A 26445-nucleotide genomic window follows, 5' to 3' on the forward strand; every position below is an offset into this window, starting at 1 on the left:
GGATTTAAAATTGCGACAAGATGATCAAAATCAGTCAAACACAGACAGACTTTAGTATTCTTTAAAACCAGAGCCTGCACCTATTCTCTCCTACATTCTTTTAAAACAATTGTTTTCAAATGTGAAATCTCTGATGAAGCCTGACTCTGTGCTGTGAGAGGCACTGGCCTGCCACTAAATGCAATAGTCATTGATACCACAGAGCAGAAATTGCCTGGCAAGCTGTACATCAGTTCTGTAAGGTGCTTCCTGAGAGGCATTACACATCCTCAGTTCCCTGCAGGTCAACAGGAGTGTGAGGTACACACCAACTTCCTGACGTTTGATGTGAACAAGCTAAAACCTGGGGCAGTGGACAGATGTGACTATGATCATTCTGCACTTTGGAGGGCCTAAATTTCAACACCTAGACTAAATGTCCATTTCAAGAGATGCAGGATGTATCTAAAAGCCTTTCTAAATGGCAGCAATAGTGATCATTTGATTGTATAGCTCAACCTACCAACTGTACTTACCTGCTGGTCCCTGCTAGGAAGCAAAAAAATCAACTTCTCATGCTATCACCAAACAGAATACACTTGGAAAGAAACTGAAACTCAGAGAGGTACTAGGACATGTGGTCAGTGCCTGCTAGAAAGCTTTAGCCCAGAACTACAGAAGCAAAGACAAAACTTCACCAGGATATGTATTAATTAATGAAGTTCTTGCTTCCATCCCACCAAAATCAAATGAAGTCCAAAACTAGCCACAAGACCAATATTAGACTTCAGCAAATCACTTAACTTCCAGACAATGCATGATTTTTACACAAACTGTATCTTAACACCACCTAACTATGCACAGTTAAGATTCAAGAAAGTTAGTAGAAAACCTTTTCAACAATGTAAATCACAGAGTAAAAATCAGACTTTCTCTGGTGGAGGATCTCACACTACAAGAGAAATTAGTTTAAGCCAAGGCATGTTAAGGAGCTGGAGCTATTCTAGCTTTGAGAAGGAACCAATGCTGTGGATGAAAGTTCATAGATGAGTGACTACAAAGAAACTGTGTGGGAAGGAACAAGAACTTGCACAGTATATAGCTGTCAGCTCTATCAGATTTCCAGCTAAAACCCTAGCATCAATAGACTCATAGATTTTGCATGACTTGTTGAATGTCTATGCAACCACAAATTACCAGGCTGACTGCACCAATGTATACATGAAAATCTCTATTTCTGGGAGATAGATTATGGATAATATTCCTCATTTGCATTTTTGTGATTATTCAAGTAAAAAAATCGAAGCATAATTTAGTATTAGTTACTAGCACAGTTATAAATAGTCTTCAGTTAACTGCTACAGAACATTGTGTGAAAGAAAGCAACCACATAGAAAGATGACAAGTGCCTGGAATTAATCCACTCTGTGGCATGCTGCAAACCTATCAGTAAAATACCATCATGCCATGGTCTTCTGGTTGTAACAAAGTTGCCATTACCTTACCTGTGACATTTCTGATCTGTGTAGCACATGCCACAAAACAATACAGCTCAGTGCTGCTAAGGCAAGATAAATTGTGACCACATCCTGACTTAAAACAATCAAAAACACTCAAAACCATGAATGCTTCTGAGCAATGTTCCATTGCTGAAGAAAAATTGTCTTGCCTCTGATGTCAATGACAGCAAGAACTGTAATTCTCATGAAAACAGGGCTCCTTTTGGGGCTTCTAGAACAAATGAGTCTGTGATATGGTGAAAACATTTCTCTTAGCTTCATCTGGCTCTTTCCTAATGCAAGAACATACAAAGACCTCTTGACAATGTATTGACCTGAATTAATCCAACAGGTTTTCAGACCTCTCCCCAAAACTTATTTAAAGACTGCTGACCAGTGAACCAGTGTGGTTGTACCTTCTGCAGGGAAGAAGAGCTTTGTTTTATCTTTTAATGACAGAACATTCTCAGTTTATCTGAGATTTCTGGGGCACATTTTCTAATTTAGGTATTTAGACATTTTTGAATTCTGAAAGAGTACTATGATGGTTATTTGCAACAAGAGTGATCTGCTGCTTCCATTTTCAAAATGGGAAAGAAGTCGTTGGTGCTTCAAGAGTTGGTTACATTACACACAGGAAAGAACCACCAAAGCAAGGAACTGCTTTTTTCTTGTCTCCAAAGACCCGAGCCAACAAGCCAGCCACTAGAATATTCTTTCCAAAATCAAATCTGTAGCTTTTCTATATCTTCTTTTTCCTCCATTTCCTGTCACTGTCTCAATTTAATTAGGATTTTACCCAGGTACAAAGTGGTCAACCCCTCTGCTGCCCTTTTTGTAGTTGCTAGATGGAAGATGAAGATAGTAAACTCTCTGAAGAACAGCCTTTTAGACCTGTACCTGCAGCTGTACCTTAACTTTAGTTAGCATATCACTCTGCATCTAAATTACACTAAAATGAAGTTCTACAGGTGCCAGAAAACTTTTGTTTCATTCATGAGGTTCTTAGAGTGACCTCCTGTGAGAAGCAAAGCCAGCCAGGAGCACTGCAGGAAAATAAAGCAGAGTGATTGGCTCAGTCACTATGAGGGGTTTCCTATAGCTGCTCTTACCCTCATAGCTGTTACTTAGACACCACAGAGGAACCTAAAAAACTGTTTAATTTTAAAATTTTACTGCCTCATGCAAATGAAAATCCAAAATGCAAAATACAGTTTAAAATGCACACTCTGGTGGGAACAGCATAGACAGAACAAAAGACAAGCTCCCCAGCAGACTGCGCAGGGACACAGCAAGAAACTGCTAGAGGTGGTGTCCTGGCTGAAGCCTCATCCTACAAGATTCTCAACCCTTCCTGGGGAGGGATCAATATCACTGCTGCCTACTGAAATAAATGAGGAAGTAGAAAAGGATGCAAAGATTCCTCTTACGACTTGTTAAGTAGGAAAGAACACTGAGCTACTTATAGCAAGGGCACCTTTGCAGCATGAAGAATCCAGCACTCCTACTGGATGGCAGATGAAATTCTTAGATAAGATTGAGATTAAAAAAAAAAATTAAAAGTATAAAAATATTTTAATAAATCATTTAAAAACTCATTTTCTGGGGAACTGACACTTAGAAAATTACAATACCTTTGTGTGTTATTTTGAACATGTCATGCAATTTTGACAAAATTAACTGAGTTACCAACAAGCTTCACAAAAACATGAGGCTCAGCAGCCATTTGGCCTAACTGAAGCTCAGACACCATAGACCACCCCTCAACAGGCACCAGACAATTAGTATTTGAGAATACCTTTGTATGCTCCTGTCACTACATAAGGTTGAATCAGTGTTTGCCTCTTAAGCACCAAGGTAAGGCAGAAACCCGTCAAAAATTGGGCTTCCAAAGTGTTAATGTTCACAGACCAATAATGCCATAGAACTATTAGGCCTAAATAACCACAACTATGCATTCACTGCAAGTGGAGACCCACACCATTTTGGCAGCTTGACTAACTGAGCCATGCTTCTGAAGTGTTTTGAAGGTCAGCAATATTACAGAAAGCTTCCTGCAGCGTCTGTTAAAGAAGCAAAACAACACCTATTATAATTCCATTTCCACACATGCATGACTTGGCCTTGGAAACATCTGTTTGCAGAATTAATTCTAACTCCAGGTTCCCAAACAGATGAAAACTCTCTTTGCTTTGCTGCAGCAGTGTTTCGCCTGCATCTGTAACTTTCCAGGTTACTGCCTGACCTCTCACTTTATCATTGGGGGTTTTCTTAATCTTTCAGATGTTTGGGGATTTCCAAGAGTGAATGTAAATATGTTTCCCTCATTTTAAACCCATATTGTCCCAGTTGTCAAGGACAGCAAGACTGATCTGTAGCCCACTGAAGGCAGCAAGAATTAGTCTAAAGAAGTGAACTTGAATTCTGGCTGTATGCCAGGGACCTTTCCATTGACTTTGAAATGGATTTGGATCTGTCCCAGTCACTACTGGTGACAGCAATTCTAACTAACCTGGAGAGGAAAGAAAACATGTTAAAGATAATTGGGAAAACCTTCCCTTCTGAGCATGTTCCTTGGGCAGTTCCTACAAATCTAGTGAAATTTAATGAGCGTCAGTCCTACTGTCTGTTGTCTCTTCCCAATCAGAAAACCTGTGGGGTTTAGGGGCTAAAACTGACACTGGAGACTGGAACTTCACTGATCAAGGGCTTGGGGACAGAAACCAGTTTCTGTGACCAGTTCCTTCTGATATGGGAACTATACTTATGGATTGTAGATACAGACAGGTTTCAACCAAACCTCTCACTTGTAGAGGCATTCAGCCTGCTTCAGCTGAAGTCAGTAGCAAAACTCTTATTGACTTCAGCAAGAGATAGTACAGGCCATTGTCAAGAGCTTTTGAAAATCCAATGCTGCATCATTAAGTTAAGTAGCAAAAAGCAGATGTTGAGCAAGAAAACTCCGTCTGTGCACACTGACACTTTTCAGAGCAGATCTGCACTTAACTGTACTACTCCTCAAGCCAAAAGGAATATACCAAAGAGCATACTGGAGAGGCAATGCAACTACAGATATAGAACTGCATCTAAAAATTGACTCTCTGTATTCCTTACAACCTTCTGACTGTAATCCTGCAGTGTTTTCTCCCCCAGCTGTGGTTAGTATAATTTCAGTTTGACAATTGCATGTTGTTACATCATCTGTAGACTCTTTATCCTTGGAAGCATCGCATCTGCAAAGTGATTCACATGCAAAGTGATACACAGATATAAAATTCCAGAATGATTCAATACAACATTTACTTCTAATTACAAACTAGTCTAATAAAGACAGGAAAAAAAGGAAAAAAATGGCTGACACAAACCTGCCTTCAGGTCTTTCAGACTGTAAAAATACATGGGCAGCTTTTCTAACCTGCCCACCACTGAGGAGTTTCAGCATCCTTAACAGGTAATCTTAGATCTCAGCTAAGATTAGTTGCTCCAAAGAAGTCTGAAATAATGCTCGAAGGCTGTGGTCAACAATGTAAAACAGTCACTGCCTCTTGATCAACAATGTAAACCAGTCACTGTCTCTCCACTTCTACATACATGCACAGATTCTTTTTGAAAGAAACATAAACATGGCTTTAGCATGAAAACCCAAACTATACACCTTTGCAACTCAATGTGCTTATGTGTATCTCTGCATCAGAATACAGTAGTTACTACAGAAAATGAAAGACAGCACATGAGGAGAGTAAACTGAGTGTACTTATCAGATAGTTCTGTTAAAATCCCACCTTTGCTCCTAGTGAGACAAGTTCTCCACTAGTGTAAATGAAATTGATTCCAGAAAAATTTTAAACCAGCAGAAGATATGAGCTATCCCAAAGATGTCCCTGTATGTTCAAATGTCCCATTTGCAGAAACAAGCCTATACAGGATGGCAAAGAGCAAATTTCAAGGACATCTGTAAGAACTATGGTCAGTCTTCAACATTACAGCACTCTATCGACTTCTGCAGAGTTATTCCTGGCATATATCAGAATCACACTCCATACCAAGCTTTATGCCTCAAAAATTCATGAATGACCAAGTCAAAGAGTTAAACTCAACCTGCCATTAAAAAGGAAGTACCAGTGTCTAGATAGGCAATGATAAAAAAATTTTTAAACTATGTACTATCAAATTTAACCACATAGTTCTTCTATGAATTTTACAATGCACTGGTTATCAGCCACAGCATTTCACATGCTGAAACAATTACGGTACAGAAGATAGTCATAACTGGTTCTTCTTCTGTCTAAATTCCTAATCTGTACTAACTAATTTTTAATGAAGAATTTGTATAATTCTTTACATTTTTGTATTTATTTACACCTCCAGAAGGCTGGAGAAATATTAGCAAATTAGTCCATAATTTTGAACTGCTGTACTGAAGTACCCTTTCATTAAACTGGTAAAAGCCTTCACTGGTTTCAGTTATGTGAATGTTAACTTTCAGTCCAGTAAAATACAGGCAATCCTTTTCTTCCTATGTCTGATCAAAAGAAAAATTTCCTTTCAAATGTATCCACAGGCATCATTGCCTCTTAGCAGCCTCTCTATCTGAGCTTTTCAAACACCAGAAAAAATAACCTAACGTTTATCTGCTGGCTCAGTTCATTAAAGTGCAATTAACAGCATCTTGTCCCTTCACATCACACACAGCTCCTCTCTTGTTCTCCTCCTCCTGTGGGAGAAAACAAAACCACTTCTGGCCTCCTCCTCTCCTTCTGTGAAAATGCTGGGAGGCCACAGAGAGCCTGCTAATGCTGCAGAATCCCAGAACTACCATGTTTTTTTTTTAAATACACTCCTACTTTTAATTGTTAAGATGAAACAAATACTTCTATGCTCTGAATCTCCAAAAGCTAGCAGCCTCCTGCACTTCAGTGAAGATGGTCAAATAATACCCTATGCTCCTCATTGTCATTTTTTTCTGGGAACTGAGTGGAGAGAAGGGGAAGGAATAAACCTGTGCCTTTCAGGGCTGAACTGACAGATACAGAGGAGATACAGGAAGTTTTATATCCAAATTCCTGATAGAAGGTGCCATCTTTTCCAGTTACCATCAATCCCTTTTTATGTCAGGCTTTTTTGTGTATGTTGCAAAGATTACATCACACTTGTTTCTTTTCACATCTTCCTCCCCTTTTTGTTGCCATCCAAACTCAGAAAAGGATAGGCAGGTAGGCTGAACTTCACTGCTGTCCCTTACTGGTAGAAAGAAGAAATAAGGATTAAAATACTACATGTGGCTGCTTTTCTTTATGACAGAATTTAACACCCTACCCAAGATTATTAATAGCAGCTTCACAGGCTCACTCATTCACTTCCAAGCATGCATCTGTACAAACCATGCCATCTTCTGGTGCTTCCTGGCAGCAAAAAAGAAATACCAGTGTCAGAACTTAAAACTGTTACCTCCATCTCTGACTGCACAGGGAGCTCAGCTCTCTCTCTAGCACTCTGCGAGTGTAACACTGTGCTCTGCAAAGATGTTTCACAGCTCTTCCAGGTATCAAAATCACAATGAAAAATGAAGTGCCAGAAATATTCCGAATCACTGTGAGAATACCAACTCTGTCCTACAAACTAAATCAGCAAACTCTGTTTTGAAAAAAACAACTCTTTATTCAACTTATTATAAATGATACTCCTATTATTGATGCTGTAAAAAGGAATAAACAAACAAACAAAAAAAAAAAACAAAATAATTTTGAAATCAGTTTCTTAATGTAGGAAAGGCACCTGCAGTAAACAGAGACAGGCTAACGTGTTGAGATACTCTTTATTCCTTAACACTTCTTTCTGTATCCTGTTCCAAACATTTTAGCTCAGAAATGATTGGCTGCTACACGTTTTCTTCCGCTGCAGCTAACCAAAGCTCCTCAACACCTTTGAATGTCACAGATTCCCCTGGACATTAAGAGATTTGTTGTTTGCTTCCACTTTCTCTATTGGAAAAGTGGTCCAGAACTTCATTCTTCTTGTCACTTCTTTCAGGCTAACACAAGACTCAACCTTAATTTCTATTGTAGTTGGAGTAAGAGGACTACTGTATAATTTACCTTCACACAGCATGCATCACATGAGTTTTAAAGAACTGTCTATTACACCCTAAGCACTATACACTAACCCCTTAGCATCCATACTTCTCCATTTAATTGTGTGATGTAGTCATGTGTTTCTATGCAGACTCATTACTGCGGAGGAGGAGTGTCACACCATTGAAAAACATCCTGACAGCATAAAGCCATGACTGTTTCAGGCAAGAATCAGACAAGGTTGGAAGGGACCTTAGAGATCACCTACTCCAACCTCCCCACCATGGGCAGGGACACCTCTCAGCTAGACTTGGTGGCTCAAGGCCTCCTCCAACCTGGCCTTGAACACCTCCAGGGAGGGGACATTCACAACCTCTCTGGGCAACCTATTCCAGAGTTTCCCAGCCCTCATATTGAAGAACTTCTTATTAAGATCCAGTCTAAATCTACTCTCCCTCAGCTTAAAACCATTCCCCCTTGCCCCATCACTAGACACCCTTATGAAAAGTCCCTCTCCAACCTTCCTGCAGGTTCACTTTAGGTATTGGAAGGCAGCTATAAGGTCCCACCAGAGTCTTCTCTCATCCAGGCTGAACAACCCCAGCTCCCTCAACTATCCTCATAGCAGAGGTGCTCCAACCCTTGAAGGCTTGTGGCCCTCCTCTGGACTCGCTCAAGCACCTCTGTGTCCTTCTCATGATGGAGACACCAGAACTGGATGCAGTATTAAAGATGGAGTATCATGAGAGCACAGTAAAGGGTCAGAATAATCTCTCTTGATCTGCTGGCCACACTCCTCTTGATGCACTCTAGGGTACAACTTGCCTTGTGGGCTGCATGAGTGCACTGGTGGCTCATGTTGAGCTTCTTATCAATCAACAGCCCCAAGTTTTTTTCTTCAGTGCTACTCCCAAACCACTCTGTACCCAGCCTGTATTTGTGCCTGGTATTGGCTCAACCCAGATGCAGAACCTTGCACTATGACTTGTTGAATCTCACACAGTTTGCAGTGGCCCACTTCTCAAGCCTGTAAAAATCCTTCTGGATGACAGCCCTTCCCTCAAGTGAGTCCACCACACCACACAGCTTGGTGTCACTGGCAAACTTGCTGAGGATGCACTCAATGCCATGTCACTGTCCATATCACTGATAAAGATGTTAAACAGCATTGGACCTGGAAGAAGCCCCTGAGGAACTCCCTTTGTCACTGGTCTCCACCTGGACATTGACCCACTGATCACGATTCTTTGAGTGCAACCATCTAGACAGTTTCTTATCCACCAAGATATCCATTCACCCAGTCCATGTCTCTCCATCTTGGAGGCATAGATGTCATGTGGGACAGTGTCAAATACCCTGCACAAGTCCAGGTAGAGGATGGCAGTTGCTCTTTCTGTATCTACTGTGCTGTAACCATTGTAAGGAAGCCACCAGATTCATCAGGCATGATTTGTACTTATGAGATCAGCTATACCCGTGATATCTGAGCACCTGCTGCTGGGGAAAAAGGTGGTTAGCTATGTTATGGCACAACTGTCATACCATTAGATCACTGTGATACCTAACCCAACCTACACAGACCCCAGCTGGGTAAGAGGAAACCCCACTGGCATTTAGATCCCCTACCAGGCTGCCTACACAGCTCTCAGTAGCACTTAAGGTCTACAATGGTAAAGTTTTGGGTCAAAACCAGACAATATTATTTATCATTAAAGACTGGCTCTAATATGCTTTCCTCCGATTATGTTTGCTTGCATTTCTATAGTAAGCAAAATCTTAAGAGAAAACTAAGCCAAATAAGTTTCACAATGTGTTTATGAATTGTATTGATTTTTCTAGGTCTCACGTATTAGATAATGCTACAAACATTAGGAATCTCAAAGAGAGGCAATAATTTCTACTGAAAAAAGTGAAGTGGCAACATTTTTTTCAAGAAATATAAGGAATCAAATAATTATTTCAGTTGTAAAAGACTTCTAAGATCATACAGTCCAACCATTGACCTAGCACCACCGTGGCCATAAAACCTTGTCCTGGAGAGTCACATCTACCCTGAAGACCTCTACGGATGGTGACTTTGTCACCTCCCTGGGCAGCCTGTTCCAATGGGCTAAGACTCCAGAAGGCAGGGGAGCCTGAGAGAGATGGTTGATAGCCTGTTCATGGCCTGTGATATCATTATAAAGACAGAAAGGCTGGAGCTGAGGAGTGCTATGTTAAGTGTCGGAGGAACCCATCAGCAATGAATTGGGTAAAGCCATGTTAATTATCAATTCCAAATCAAGAGCTCACTTAGGAAGCAGGTCACCCAGCGATCTGCTCAAAGCAGATCTTGTACTTCAGTTCCCATTACAAAGTCATCTTAGATTAGATAACGTGGATTCCTTTTGGATTAAACTCAATAGAAGAGTAAATTTCTGGAGCACAATTAACATGGTCCATGCAGTAACAGATGTGCAGTCCCTGGAACCAGTGTAGGGTTAGCTTGAACCCTACACTGATAGGAAGCCAGCTGGAAACCAGCTGTACAATTACTTGCACTATTCAGAGAGCATTATAAGCTTCCACACCAGAAACAGGTAGTAATGGCAAGTGATAGCATCAGCCAACAGCTGACAGCTATCAGACAACACTGATTTTCTTAGCTGACCAATGAAAGCAGAGGTAGGTTTACCTACCTAAACAGCGTTTTGCTGGGTCAGCTTTACATTACCTCTTGGTATATAGGCAAGTATGCAGGCAAGGGAAGAAAATGGAAGTATCCATCCCAAGACTTAAGAATAAGTTCAAATGAAATTATTTAGCTTGAAATTATTACACTGAGCAGAGACATCATAATTCTTAACTAGAGGGTTATTCAAACATTTTAACATGGACATCTGAATATAGAAAGGCTTGCAATGACACTCCAGTAGAGAAAAATCAATCACACCTCCAGTTAGAGCTGGTAATTAAAACCAGATGGAGTATATTAGCCTTAAGAAAAAAAAAAAACACACGGCATTTTGACAATCCCAACCATTACTGATTTGAGTCACATTTAAGCTCACCTCTCCACACTTTTCCTGGGTACATATTCAACAGAAGTTTGTTGCATGCCATAATGGATCAACTTCTTGCAAATAATTAAGACTGAAAGGCATACAGAGAAAAGCCAATCTTCATCTAAACTCCCCCTTCACTATCAAACTTGTAGAATAGAATTTCTGCCTATTATCATTAGCTAATTAGTCTTAAAATGTTAGCTTCTCCTTCTTCTGGGAAAGGAGGAAACACAGGAAGAGGAAACTGCTCAGACCTGTGCTAGGTATTGGTATGCATACAATCACATCCTGCTTTCTGACACTTCTTTCACAGAAGCTCTTCAGCATCCCTTTCCCAGGAACTGGGAAAGATAATCACTTTCCTGTCTCAAACTTTTATCTATCCCTCTTGATGGAGCATCCCAATACTTAGGCATCATAGTTGTGTTCACAAAGAACCCATAATCTTAAAGTTTACTCCCTTTGTTCTAGATATCATAGAATCATATAATGGCTTGGGTTGGAAGGGACCTTAAAGATCATCTAGTTCCAACCCTCCTGCCATGGGCAGGGACACCTTCTGCTAGACCAGGTTACTATCAGCTCTTACTCCTGTTTCTCATGCTATTTGAGTGTTTTGGTTTGTATACAATCTATAAATCACTTCTGCACTTTGTTTTCCTCCTTAAAATGCGAGGAGTGCTTACACCAAAGCCCTTGAGTTCGTCAGAACCTGGCCCTTGAAACATAAATTTTTGTCTCTACTTCTCCTTCTAAGCTCTTTACACTAAAAAAACCCAAACAAACCAACCAACCAAACAAAAAACTCCCCATGTTTTGGATGCTTATAGTCTAGACAGCAGACAGTTCTCTCAGAGTAACATTGGATAGGCTTGTAAAGCAACTAAATAATTTTTGTTTAAGACTGATTAATTGCACATTCAGCATAGCAAATCAAATTCCCACAGAAGTCCAGTACTTCATTAATGCTAATTTCCAGCCTTTCCAAGCTGAAAACAGCATCATGACTTTGGAAAAACTGTTCCTACCTAATGGATCCTTAACCTGGGAAGGTAAAACTCCTTCAGTGTATCCCAACCCAACAGACTACAAGAGCTCTGAGCTCAGTCATATGAACAACTTACTTTATAATAATCCTGAGGTCATGTATATGTCCAGTCTGGTGAGAATTTTAAAAACTTATGTATTTACATGGTAGGTTGCAACAGCCCAGATGATGAATATGTAAGTATCTGATGATCAAAAGATCTTTTTCAAGCAATAATGAATCGTTAAGTAACTATGCAGCAATCTTCAGCTAGTTATCATTTGGACTTTGCTCTAGAATAACATTTTCAAAGCTACTTTTAAAAGAAATAACTGCAAGAGATGCCAAAATCTGAAGGTTTAATCCCAGTCTTTAGAGAAAACCATCATGAAACTAACAGTGGCTTCAGCAGAAACTAACTTAATGAAAGAGTGAGAATGTTAGTGATCAAGTCAAACGTTGTATCAGTAGGTGGCAAATTTAGGACTTTTTTCTTTTTATGAAGTTTAATTTGGGGATGGTGGGAAAAGTTATGCCTACCTGCACCAGATGCTCAGGGAGTATCAACAGCCACAGTTCATCTGAAGCCACTGAAACTACAAAATCTTCATCTGACTAATGTAATACTTTTTCCTTTATTTATTTTTTGTTTGTTTGTGTTGTTTGTTTGGTGGTGGTTTTGGGGGGTTTTTTTTGTTGGTTTGGTTTTGATTTGTCTTCCCAAATGGTACAGTAAAATGGAAGACGACAAGAAATTGTAATTAGGGACAAAACTTTCGCATACCACTGTGCCTAGCTAACACCAGTGCCATACATCAGAAAGATTCTCAGGAAACACACTAGTGGATTTCAGTCCAGCTTTCAAGACATTGGATCATCTCACAAAATTCATTGTTACCATTTCACAGCATGCAGCTTAACAGGTAGCAATTTCAAAGGGCAACCAGGGACTGAACCGCCAAAACCCAAAAACCCAACTTAAACAAAATAACTCTAGATATTATTTTCTATAGAACTACAGACATCTTTATAAAATAGTAAATCCATAACAGTGGATGGAATAGAGTATATCAGCCAGCCTAGGACAAGAAAATTCCAACTTGTTTCCTCTGTATTGCTGTATTTGGCAAAGATGCTCAAAGATGAGTTTTAGGGAAAGTTTATTCTGTGACTGTGTATGGCAAAACATTAGCTACTCTTGCCTTCAATTTATTATTCACCATTTTTATTACCTTGTGGTCTGGGAGTCCTGGAAGAAAATCTCATTATGCCAAACACTAAATGCACACAGAGCAAAGACAGACCCAGATCCAAAAATCTTACAGTTCAGCATCTTTACAAGAATAACTTTAATTAATAAAATGCAAGACAAAAAAAAAAAAATACACCACAAAAAAACAACTATAGTCATTTCTTTTCAATCAATAGGCCTCAAATCCAGAGCTTAAAACCAGATTTAGTCTCATAAATAAAAATTGTATATCTAATGTTGCCAAGAAAATTAGTTCATACTGAAGGCCTTCTAAGGTCTCTGAAATAAAATCTCTCAAATGCAAACCAACTCAGACTTGCAGGCAAGAATACAGACTGACACTCAAACTGTATTCTTAAAACAGGCCTTCAACCTCTCCTTCACCTACCTAAGGCATATATTAAAGTTAATGCTGGCCTAGATTTCATTCTAAGTTCTATCAGTTTTATAAATTCACACCTGAGTCACAACATCACTGCACAGGAGCTGCTGATGCCTTCCCTTGTAAATCACCAGTGCTAGTCCTCTGTATGTGCATGTTTGCACACACACGTGGAAGGGAGAATGGATGAATCTCCCATGTAAAAAAAAAAAATCAGCTGAATGCTCCATTCCCACATTGAGTTTGGCATATGAAAATCATAGGCTCTTCACAACCCTCAGTTATATTATTCATGCAGAATACACTCAGCTTTCTATTGTTCCTTCTCTCATCGTTTATAAATGAGTCTTCACTTCATCTGGGGATGGAAGTTCCTTAGTGAAAATACTTTAATAATGAGGTGCAGTGCTAGCATTCAGAGGGTTAAAGAAGTTTCTAAGAATGTTTGTGCTTCTGAAAAAAACAGTATTTTTTTTCTTTATTGAAGGAAAAATGAAAACTGGAGCTGTCTGCTTTATTTTGGCCAATTGTTTCCTAAATGTTTCAGAAAATAATAAAGTTCTTAATCTTGTTCTTTGTTACTGCAACATTTGTAAAGGACTCTAGCTTTTGCGCTTCACTTAAAATACCCCCAGCATTACCACATCAAAAAAAAATTACCCTGAGACATGGTCTTCAAATGTTGTGTGTGGAATAACCACTATTTCTCCTGACAGGAAATGAATTGTACCAGAAACTGCTGGTCCCTTCTGTTATGACCAATACAGCTGCAGAAAAACATATAACCCTTTGTCTAGCAATGCTGCAAATTTCATTATTTTATCTTGCTTGACAGTTCAGGCTGTCATCATTAATCCTAGTCATTGTGCAAGATTCTGATGCATTCCCAGAGCTGAGAGTTTTTTCAATATGATTTAAGTTAATAAACAATGAACTGAATTGCAAAGGGAAAAAGTAAATTAATCACATGGCAATTTAATCACTTTTGGCTACAGAGGACATCTTTCTGGTTGGGGTCTAACATCAGAGCGTTTTAAAGGTAGCTGTGACTTTATCTTTTAACTCTTCCATTTGTGGCACACTTTCTGTTTCTAAAGTTCAAAGGACTTCTTTCATGATCCTGTTAAGGATGAGATATTCCAGATCCAAAGGGGACAATAGGCAGACCATCAGCTGACATACTGAAAACAGAAAACTGGACTCAAATTCATCCATCCTTCCATATTTTGGAGTGAAAAGAAACTTCTGTTTTGAACTAAGGCCTCAGGAAATGTAACAGTTTGTCACTGAATGGAAATACACTTACATTTTGCTAATGTTAAGCAAAGAAACAGTTCAATCTCTTTCATAAACCATCTTCCATCTACTTGCAAATATCAATGGACTTTATGAAATGGGTGGTGTTTGTCTTTTTAGTATCAACCCTTAACATATTTGCTCTTAACAGAAGAGCAGCAGTCTCCATCTTCTGTGGGTTCTCCTAACACCAGACTGCCTTCATCCAGACTGCCTTCATCCACCCTCCCCTCTTCCCACTTGCTTGCTAGCCAGATTCTGAGTTTTATCACGCTACTGCAAGCAAATTCTGGGTAAATCCAGTGAATTCCAGGAAAATACATTCCTGGATTTACACCTACCTAGCCATCAGAAAATGTAAACTGAGATGAATAGTATTTACTTTGATCACAAATGGCATTTTCACCCCCTTTATGAGAAAAAATAATGAAGTCCAGGTTCTATTGCTTATACACTGGTACCACATTCCTCAACAGACCCCACTGAAAAAAACTACTCACAGGCTTTTGCACTCAAACCATACAAGCAGAACTTGGTCTGCAATTAGAAATGGAGAGAACAAGAAGTATTTCTTTCAACCAAGGTAAGTGCTATAGGTCATTTGAAGGAGTGACAGTAGTGCAGTATTTCAACTGGTTTTAAAACCACAATTATTTGTTTATATATTTGCAGTTTATATGCCAGGTATTGTCTAAGAAGAAAGGAAAAAAAATATTGCAAATGTTCTTGCTACTCTTATATTGCAGTCAGTTTTAGAGAAGCAAAAGATGATAGATTAAAGCGACCCCATCTACAAGCAGAGAGTAAATAACCTCCAAATCTGGAAACTCATCTGCGTGCAACAAGCACTAATGCTGAGCGGAACACATACAAGGAAAAGAAGTGCATCAAAAAGAAGCTTGGGTTGTTTTTAATTTAAATCCATGCCTATTCAGAACAGTCATATCTGAATTTCTAAGAGCAAGCAAAACCACTATGCATCTACCATACTAAATGCCGTTTTCATCAACTAACAAAACAGAGCAGATACAAATGAACCAATCAGGGATTTCGAGTGAGCTATCAGTGTTAGAAAAGCTACTCTGCACATTCCAGTTGAGTCACCACAGAGAAGTAGAAAAAAAATGGAAAAAAAAAAAAAAAAGGAGGGGGGTGGAAATAAATTACTGTGTGCAACTCCATCTGCAAACTGCTTCTCCCGCATTGGTATGTAATAAAATGTGTTGCTAAGATACAAGCTGCTAAAGAAGTTCATTAAAGGACACTTTAAACAAAGCTGCCAGACTCTTTTCCCTTTAAAGACTGCTTATTTGGTTCTGTCCCTTGTGTTTATAATTAGATCCTCTATATGAGAGATTGTGTGCTCCATTCAAGCCCACTCAGCAAAGAATGTTAATAAAATAACGTAAATAAGGCACTGGCTTAGGTTGTATAAATTTATGGGCTATGGAGCTGTTGGCAGAAATGCATCTGGATTTCACTTGCATTTTTAAAAGCAAAATAAAGCTTTTCCTAGTAGCTTCTCCCCAAGCTGGAGAGCAGAAATGTCAGCTTCTGCACCCATCACTCTAACCTAACTTTTAGGAAATACTTTCAGGCAAAGAAAACTGATTCTTGCCAAAAGTTTGAGTTTCCTAGATGCCTCTCATATAAGCTTTTATTGTGCAAGCCTTTTGTTATCTACACTGAAATAAAGGCCAAGATTGTTTACATCTTTCACCTGGCAATATTTACCTTCTTCCCCTTGCGTATAAGTTCTTAGATGTGTGTTACTGGTTTGCAGAATTTCCTTGATCTTAAAATATTAATAACACAAGTAAGTCTCTTTTGTCACATTTTATTGCCTGGAAAGGTAGTTATCAAAGAAGTCTTTATGTGACTTTATATAAAATACTCTTATTCCTTGTAGTAACATTTTCATGGTGGGTGTATTTTGGCTTTTGTTTTGGCTGAAGGGAAAAGAATGAGCAACGCATGCTTTGTCCATTCATTGTGGTGAAATCACATCTGAAGAAATGATTTCAGCATTTATCTATCCAGCACTTAATAATACAAGAGATGCAAAAATCACAGATGAGAGCTAGTACCAGTGATTATACAGGAAATGTTACTTGTCACTTTATAACCTGCATCTTATATTAAATTCTGTATCACAGTCCCCAGTATGTATATATTTTTAATTACATTTTCAGGCTCATTTACATGCGCATATTGGCTTTCTGCCTGAATGATATCAAAGAGAAAGACCTTATGCTTACACCCAAACACATACACACACACATACACACCAAGCACATTTATACACAGAAATGCTCAAGTCTGTACATTTCTGAGATTAGACAATTCTCTTTCTCATTCTTAGAAATTCTTTGATTCACCAACAAATACTTAGGCAATCTTAGCAGATTCAACGTGCTCCAGAAAAATGGAAAATTGCATAAAATGCAACTCAGTCTCTGCTGCATGTCAAGAGTATCAGTGATTCTCACTTGACTCATGTTAATCCAAATGTAATACATATTTTCACTTTCTGTAACCTTGCAAAGACTTGCCATCAATAGCTGAATTTGCGCAGAAAGGCTACCCCATTCCTTCTCTCTGGATAAGAGGTAAGCTAAATCACAGATTAATAACATAATCAAATTAAATCAATGTGGAAAGGAAAATTACCTATACACTACATAGATTTAATTTCTGTTGCAGGACCAGTTCTATGCTTCTGTTGCTTAAATGCAAGCAATCAGACAAACTTTCAGGTGAGCAGACTCCATGCCCAGGATTTTTGGATAAATTCCAAAGAAAATAAGACTGTCTGTCAAGAACTCATATCAGCACTACCTGTCACATCTACAGAGTTCCCAGATACTTATTGGTTTGATTTTACTGCAGTTACATTTAAGATCAACTCTTAGGTTTACTTTCATTCAAACAGAAGGGTCATTTTTTAGTTTAAACTCAGGCATATTTTAACTCCTCTGTAGGTTAAAAAAAAAGGAAACTCATCTTCCTATTTTTTCCAGTGTCTCTCTGTGTTAACCAGAAGGATCTGAAAAAAAGCCCTGTGGTACATATTAGATTTCAGTAGATGCTTACTATTGGCAGTTGCAGTTTGTAGCTAGAACTAAGCCGCATCAGCAATTTCATGTGACACTCTGGAAATTGCTACTACATAACAATAAGTAGCTGATTCAAAGAAGAGGAGGGGAGGTGGGGAGAAAGCATGTTTAAGGAAGTACATTTTGGTTCAAGAAGAACCTTTCCAAATGAAGAAGTAGTACCACCTTAAGTTAAAACAAAAACAACCACAAAGATATACATACATTTATAATCATGCATATAAGGGAAGTGTGTTTAAGGTCATCCAATAACAAGGATTGGACAGACCAAATATGAGTCTGTTAGGTTGAAATAACTGTCTACTTTAATGGCAGAAAGACAAATTTGCATTTCAATTAGTCCAATTCCTTTTTTTTTTTTTTTGTTCTTCTTTGTTCTTATCTTAAACTTGCAGCCCATTTTCGTACTTCCTTTACCTCCAACTACTCTGTGTGTACAAATTTGCCCTCTTTGACATCACTGCCACACATACACCATTTACTACGGCCTTGTCTTATTGATTTGCAAACTTTCACCCTTTAAACTCTATTGATTAGAAATTGTGTTGGCGCTTTGGATTTTGTTTTGGGCGAGCGGAGAGGAGAGGGAGGTATCAGTTCATAATCAAGTAGAGGAATACTGCATATTTTATCTTTGATCACAAAGAGAAAGGCATAGAGGGAAAAGTTAAAAGTAACTGTATTAACGTGCTTTTATACGCCTTCATGCTTTCAACTTGAAAATCAAATCTGGAATGAGATGAAAAGGGATTTTTCTCTACTTGAACATACCAGAAGTATTCAGAGTGATGCCGTATCCCATTGGAAACGTGCTTTAAAATCACCATTCTGAACCCCTTCTCTAGCATCATGCTATGGAAAGAAAACATTTAGTGACATATTCCCCTTTTCTTCCACAAGGAGAATGAGTCCATGGACCAGATCTGGAAACAAGGCAAACTGGTATAAACATCTGACATGACACGCTGTTCTGGATGAGCTGCACACATGGCGTGAACCAGTGCAAAATTTGTTCCATTAGACCAGAGCTTTAGACAAAGACTCCTGCAGAAGCACCACGTTTAACTGTCCAATCACCTACTAATAAAAATTAAAACAAATTCTAACTCCAAGAGGTACAGTTCTTATACAGATCTAAAGTTTCTTTGAAAGGGTCTCCCTACCAAAGTATCACATACATCTGAACAAATACCTGTTTGCTGCAAGTATAAATTAGCTATTTTACAATGTATAACAGGTAGCAAGTAGTATTGTTGGCATTATTCCTTTTTCTGAATAGACAAAGGCATTGTAAGAAAAAATTGCTAAATCACAGGGATAATCACCATAGCCAGCTCCTCTAATGAGGCATCATGGGATTACTGGAGTTATTATAAGAGTCATCTTATTGAAGAAATTCAAAGTTAATTGAAATCAATTGTACTGTTCTGACAGCAGGTGTTTTAAATGGCTAAAATATCAAAGTGAACTCTTTAAAATGGTTAGAATGAATGTAACGTTCACTTTTCAACTCTTAGCCCTGCCAAGTGCTGTACTGTACAAGTACAGAAAAGTGTACAGTCAAAGAAAAATGCTAGAATGGAATAGCATTTCACATGCCAGTCAAGCAGCTGCCAAACAAAAGGTGGTTCTAACGCCCTCCAGTACACATTTTTATTACGGATGTAAAATTTCCACAAATCTTATGAGGGTAACCTTATGGAAGGCAGAAAGACACAAATACACATATTGCCATTGTGTTTCACCTCTATGAAAATTTTTATTATCCTTTTTACCCAATATGAACAGGGAATCTCAATATGGTATTAGTGAAAGGAAAAAAGAATGCTAAGGATCACCATTACACAAAGTATATTCCCAAGTTTCTCCTACAAGGAGCTAAAGGTAAATCCTTCCCTAGTTTTATCACTTTTTCTACAGATGGCAAAGCAACCAATAAACTAATAAAAAAAAATTAAAAAATGGAAATGGAAGCTTTCAGAATTACAATCTAGAGTCACTTTTTACTTTGATACAGTAGGTTCATTTGATTCTGCAGTTGTTCAGGTTTCCCAGCAAAGTCAGCAGTACCTTAAGGTGCAAAAGAACTGCAAAGTCAAGTGTTGTATTTATTATGCGTTGTCTTTGTGTTTAAAGACTCAATGCAGCGATTGAAAAGTTTAGTACTTCATGTAGGAGCTCATCACCCTGTTTCCCTTGACTTCCGCCCATGCAATTCTTGTCACAATAAACAGGAGCACTGTGCACACCCTAGGACAGAGTTTGGCATTAGGTTCAACTTGATTTGGAAATGCCTTTCAGGTTTTACCTGTTTTCACTAAAGCTTATAACCCTTATTTTACTTCAACAATTTGGAAAGTACCCAGCCATATGAAATACTGAGCTTTGGCAAATGTCAATAATTTCCCCTTTAACATGTGTAAACAGCGCTGCCATTTCTAGGCACGGTGCAGCTTGAATTTCAACAAACCAAAAAACTCAATTCCTCCTTTCTCCCAAAACAAAGATAAAACATCAGTAAAACCAGACCTCTCAAACTAAACCGCTTCCAACAACTTGCATAAGAACTGTACTTAACTTATAAGTCTAACACTGTCTGCAAACAGGTTTTGCTGGTGATCACCACAGGCAAAATACAGTCAGAAGTTTAATTTCAGATACACTACACCAAAATACAAGCCACCAGTAACACAGGCTAGGGAAAGTCTGCCTGAAACTAATGTTGATTTTCTGCATAGATGGTAAATTATGGTAAAGAAATGAGGCAGTGCACAAGTGAATGACATCTACATAATGTCTTTCAGGAAGACATATTTTTATTACTGCACTCCAAGACAGCCTGTCTGAATTCAGAGTTCATCACAGTTGAAAATATAGTGGCCCACATGTACTCATTGTTAATTTTTAAGACCTGGGTTACCACCTAATACTTATATAACTAGCAATATCGAACTAGAGGTTAAAGGTTTGGGGTTTTGTTCATCTTGATCGGTTAATTATTAAAAGACAACTTTCTGAAATTAAAAGACCTTTAATGACTCTTGAAGGATATAAAGAAAGCAAGAAACACATGCAGCAGAGCACCTCTGGTGTGCTTTTAAGGCCAGTGCTAGCTCTTATGATTGCTCTTTTATTTACATATAAATGCTTGTTGCCTGACAATTTAGATTAAAATGTTACTGCTGCTCTGCATGTGCTGTAGATTGAAGGTGTAAAACCACTGGACCAACTAATGGAGTCTTCACACTTCATATCTTGTTAAAGAAGAGGTAACCCACTTGCAAATGCTATTATAATTCATCAAAATGAAAGATACACTTCCAGCAAAAGTCTAACTTTTGTTTTTCTGAGTCAGATGCCAAACTGAGTACTGACCCAAGATGCACCATTTCAATAATAAAAATTATGGTTCTACATTACTTACTTGAATATACTGAAGAAAATATTAAAACTCCATTTAATTCCATAGTTCTCTAAACCACCAACATAAAAGAAACCTAAGTGACTGGTCATAGATTCTTAATTAGGTGGCAACTTAAAATCCAACTGTACCTAAAAGTCTACTTTACACATTTACCTCATGAACCAAAAGCTGAGTTCGTCATTCAGCTCTTTCTGCCTTTATTTGTAATTTTTAATAAAAGGAAATGTTGCCAGAAATGCCAATGGCTATGATAGAAAACTGATGAATAGGGATACTGAAAGATAATGCTCATTCCTGCCATATTTCTAACAGAAGTGGATGATGTGATCATCCATTCATTTTACTGTCTGTTTCATCATCCACATGTGCAATTTAATTGAAATGCAATTTTAGCATCTTTTGTATTCAGTGCATGCACAGTCAAAAGTATACACTATTGAATTATGAATTTGTTGTGCCTAAACAAATCTTGGGGAGGGAGGAAAGGGGAGGGGAAGAGAGGTGGTATGGCAGCAAGTAGGGAGAGAACACAAATACATATGTAAAAATAACCTCCCTGCTTACACTAAAGTTTACATCAGTGTGTTGGTATAGCCACAAAAGCGAGAGCTTGAAACTACTAAACAGCTCAAGCATTGGCCTATCTATTGTCTCACCAGCCTTCAGTGCACCTTCCTTAAGCCCCCAGGGACCAATAGTTCATTTCTAAGCCATTACCTATGGAGCAACTACTAATTACAGCAAGTCTGCAAAGTTACATGATAGTTTTGTGATTTGGTCAAAGGCTAAGACCTCCCAACTCATTTCACTAGTGACCCAAGAAAGATCTCAGCTTAGACCTCCAGAGGTGACAGTCTGAAGGCAAAGGGACGTAACATCACCAGCTAGTCTTCTATTTATAAGTTCTTGTTGCATATGATGTTGAAATCAGCAAAAATAAAAATTCTAGGGTTTTACCTAAAAATAGTAGTTTTCCTGATAGGGCAAATTTGCTGTTTACAGAATTTTGGTATCTTATGCTTTAATACTTCGTAATTTATAGATTTATTTATCAGATTACGTGAAGGTTGTCACAAATATATGATGACTGCTAGTTAGTTTGGATTATACACAAAGCACAAGCTTAGCAAAAACCTTTTTCACTGAGCTGAATCAGAACACTCAAACTGTATTTTCAGTTGTCTCTCTTGGCTTTATCTAAATTCCAACATGACACATAATAAACAGCTTCTCATTTACTATCATCATAAAAATTTAAACAGTCTTGAAATAGTTGTTACCATAGAGGGACAAATGATCAAATATATGTTCTAAATACTCACTTAGAACAGTAAAACTATTTCTACATTGAAGAAAGAACACATAAAGATGCATTGTTTAAAAAAATAAAAATCCTCTGCTCAGTATAGTAGTATTAGAGTCAACAACTTGCTGTTTTACATTGAAAAAAAAAAAAAAGGACTAACAGCCCTTAGCTATCGTGTAGTGTCAGATTTGCTTTAAAAAAGAAAGTATCTGATTTGATTCTATACAGTGATTAAACATCTTTGTGCTCTGCTGAGTAGGGTATTCTATCCCCTCCCCCCTCCAAAAATGGCATCAAAGCAATCAAAATGGTAATGTTCAGCATGAATGGGGCCCCATCCCCCACCTTCAAACTCTGCAGACTTTTCTCCATGTTAGAAGAAACCAACACCCCTTCCTCACAAAATGGAAGCTTCCACTACCAAATTGAGAGTGCTGACAAATTCTGATTACAATAAACTGGGAGGAAAAGGGTGGCATATAACCACCATCACCTATGGGCGCAGATTATATACACATAGATCACTTTTCAACTTTGACCACAACTCCAGGCAGACAAAAAAAAAAACAAACAAACAAATATTAACCAAAAAAAATAAAAAAAGAAAGAAAGAAAGAAGGGGGGAAAAGGGGTGGAATGGCACACGTGGCCCCTCTCCCCCGGAGGTCCGTGGCCTGGGGGAAGGAGGAGGAAGAAGGAGACTGTGGTTTGGGGCTGGCAGCCCCACCACCTCGCAGGCGCTGTCCCCGGTGCTGAAAGGGCTGCTGCATTCCGGAGAAAACACGCTCGTATCTCGCCGCCGGCGGGGCCGGGAGCCCGAGGCCGGGAAGGGGAATCTCAGCACAGCCGTGCCGAACCCCCGGGGAGGTGGAGGGTGGGGGTAAGGGGGGCTGTGAGGGCCAGAGTGGGGTGGAGAGGGAAAGTTCATCTCTGGAGGAAAGGGGCTGAAAGCGGCAGATCTCCTGCCGGGTTTGTCAACTATCCTTCCTGCACTGGAAGTCCTGAAAGTGGGGACTGAGCCCCTGGGGGTTGTCGGTGCGGAGAGTTGGGTGAGTGTGAGTGAGTGGCCTCGAGTGTGCGCCCGACGGCGGCGCGGTCGCTGTCCAGGGTGCTGAGCGCCCGGCGCCCCCCGGCGAGCCCCGCAACTTTCCTCCCGTGGGGGTGGGGGGCGGGTCACGGGCGGAGCGGCGGGCCCATGGGGGGTCATTCGGCACAAAAAAAAAAAAAGAGAGATGAGAAAGTTTGGGGAGGGCAAGGGGAGGAGGGGGGAGGAAGGAAGGTTTCAGGTTTGTTTTGTTCCCGTCCTTCGTTTTTTTGTCGGCTTGTTTTTTTTCCCCACTCCACCTCCTCCACCCCCACCTCCCCCTCCCCAGCAGCTGAAACAGGTTAATCTGTTTTTATTCGTATTTTTGGAATGGGAGAAAAAGTGAAAGTGCCTAAGTGAACTCGAATCAAAATCTAACACGTCAGATCAAACCAAGAGAAGAGAAAGGCAAGTGAGGAGGGGGGGCGGGGGGCGGGGGGGGGAAGAGGTGGTAAAAAAAAAAGGGCAGAAGAAAAATATAAAATAAAGTGATCAATAAAAATCAGTTTTGTAATCAAACCCAGAAATGGCTCCGAACTGTGCTCTAGCCTCCTCCCTCCCAACTCTTGCTCTGCACATTTCACGGAAGTGCACAAAGTAGCCCAAGACAGGAGAATTTTCCATATTCCTAAAACATGTCGACCAACTCAAAATGGACGCCTCATTTTTTATTTTTTTTTTTTTACGTTTTAACTACTGCTTATCTTTTTACTAGTAGTACTAAAATCATTCTTTCCCCCAGCAAAACATGCTAGAATCCAACCTCATTTTGAAAACATGCATTTTCTTACTTTACACTAAGGAAAATGGATGTTATATTTTCCGCTGTCGGTATTTTTCAGCTAACGCAGACACTTTTCGGATGTTTAGATAGTGCATTGTAAAAACAAGAAGAAAAACCAAACACAACTGAATCGATCTGTTCCTTACTTGTTTCTCATTAAGAGCTGCTATTCTTGATTGCCTTTCATGGATTTGTTTCTTAAGATCCCCGTTCTGCAAAAACGGCAATAAGATGCATATTAAAGGCAAAGTGTAAACTAACCCCTGTAATGAATAAACTTGCGATCTAGAAATTGTTCAAAGGCAAAACCGTTCCACCAAAGCCGTACGAAAGCATGCACACACAAAACACCCTCCTCAGTAAGAAAGCTCAGTGCAGACTACAAAATGAGATCTCTTACTGATAAAGTTTCTCATCCTGCTGTCCCAGCACAAGTGCGCTTATTACAGCAGGGATAAAATACTGAAGAAGAGAAAAAAAAAAGATCTGCATTTACCTGTGGATCTTGCTTCATCTGTGCAACTAGTTTCTATAAAAAAAAAAAAATAAAAAAAAATCACCCCCAAAAAAGGAGGAATTAGAAACTGTTTCAAGTTTAATGGATTTTTTTAAATGTATGTATGTGTGTGGACGGGGGAGGGAGGGGGGTAAGGAACAAAGAGGCAAGTAAACACTGCGAGTCAGTTTCAAGCAAAGCTCATAAATATTCAAGTCTCGTCCTAATCTCTCCAACACACACACACACACACTCGCGCACACTCACTCACACTCACGGGTACACACAAACACGCACACACACTCACAGGCTCTCACAAGCACCGACCGCAACGATAACTCCGCATCTCCACGACACACGCATACACACAAAAAAACTCAGCCCAACAAGACGCAAAACTACTTTGGCGAAGTGCTCGCCATTGCCGCGGGGGGGGCCCGGGGGACCCGGCGGGGGCCCCCACTGCGGCCTCGGTCTCCCCCGACACGGCCCCGGCACCTCTCACACCCCCCCCCCCCCCCGTCCCTCCCCTGATCGATAGACCCTGCGACAAGAAGCAAAGGCTACTTGATAAGCATGCAACATTGGCTCCCTTCCGATCCTTCTCTCCCTCTAAAAAGCACCGGGGATAGAAGAGCATTTTTTTTATTTGCCTTTTTTTTTTTTTTTTTTTTACCTGATGACATTGGATTTCCACTTTTAACGCCTCTTGCAAGCTGTGTAGCTCCATCCCTGCAACTTGCCAGGCACTTTCCTGCCACTTTCAGGTCCGAGTGAAGTTTTTTTGTTTGTTTGGTTTGTTTTTTGGTTTGGTTTTGTTTGGCTTGTTTGTTTTGTTTTGTTTTGTTCCTTTTTTTTCTTGTTTGTTTGGTTGTTTTGGTTTTTTCCTTGCTCTTTTTTTTTTTCCTTTTTTTTTTTTTCTTTTTTTTCTCTCTCTTGCTCGCTCGCTTTTTGCAACTGACCCGCCAGCCAGCCAGGCAGCCACCCCTCCCTCCACAGAAAAAGAAAAAAAAAACACAGAAAACAACAAAACCAACAAAAATGTGAAAAAAAAAGTAATAATAATAATTTTAAAAGCTAGGAAAAAAATAAAAAAAAAAAGGAGTGCCAGTAATAATAATACTGGAAAAAAAAGAGACAACAACAATCGGAAGAAACAACTACTCAGTCTGCAAAGCAAGTTCTTTGCCTCTTTGCTGGGGACACAGACTCATCACTCACTTTCCGCCAAAGTGGGGGGGGCCCCTCCCCCCGCACCCCCGCCCGCTCGCCCCCCGCGTCCCGTCCTTCCCCCCCCCACCTACACCGCCCCCGCTCCGCCCCGCAGCCGTTCCACCGCCTCCCGCCGCCCCGCCGCCCCCGCCAATGGGGACGGCAAAGGGCTGAAAACGGGAGGGACTATATTTCCTGGGAGTGCGCGCCTTGATTTCACTTTGCCTGAGGAAAAAAGTTGTGCCTCGGCTGTCAATGCTAATTCGGCGGTGCCCGGATGGAGCGGGGTGGGGGTGGGGCAGAGAGTGAGTAGTTGGGGGGGGAGGCTGCAGGGAGTGAGGGAGGAAAGGAGGGAAGCGGGGGGGGAGTGAGGGGAGGAGCTGGAGCAGTGAAGGCTTGCGGCCCGCGCATGCGCCTCAGCCGCGCCGCCGCCGCGGCAGGCGAGAGAACAAACAAAGTGCCGACGAGTCCCA

General features: G+C 39.8%; 1 protein-coding gene across 2 annotated transcripts in view; it reads right to left on the reverse strand.

The window, feature by feature from the left end:
• PHF21B (PHD finger protein 21B) overlaps positions 1 to 25490 on the reverse strand; it is a 170328-nt gene extending 144838 nt beyond the window's left edge. For both annotated transcript variants that reach the window (XM_054399740.1, XM_054399739.1), the window contains exons 1-3: positions 25437 to 25490; positions 24761 to 24793; positions 24411 to 24476 (exon numbers count right to left, since the gene is read on the reverse strand). In XM_054399740.1, coding sequence (XP_054255715.1) covers positions 24411 to 24476; positions 24761 to 24793; positions 25437 to 25490 — 153 coding nt within the window. The remainder of the gene's footprint in view (positions 1 to 24410; positions 24477 to 24760; positions 24794 to 25436) is intronic.
• Between the last annotated feature and the right edge of the window lie 955 nt (positions 25491 to 26445).

Source organism: Indicator indicator, chromosome 3 (genome assembly GCF_027791375.1).
Source record: "Indicator indicator isolate 239-I01 chromosome 3, UM_Iind_1.1, whole genome shotgun sequence".
Classification (NCBI taxonomy): domain Eukaryota; kingdom Metazoa; phylum Chordata; class Aves; order Piciformes; family Indicatoridae; genus Indicator; species Indicator indicator.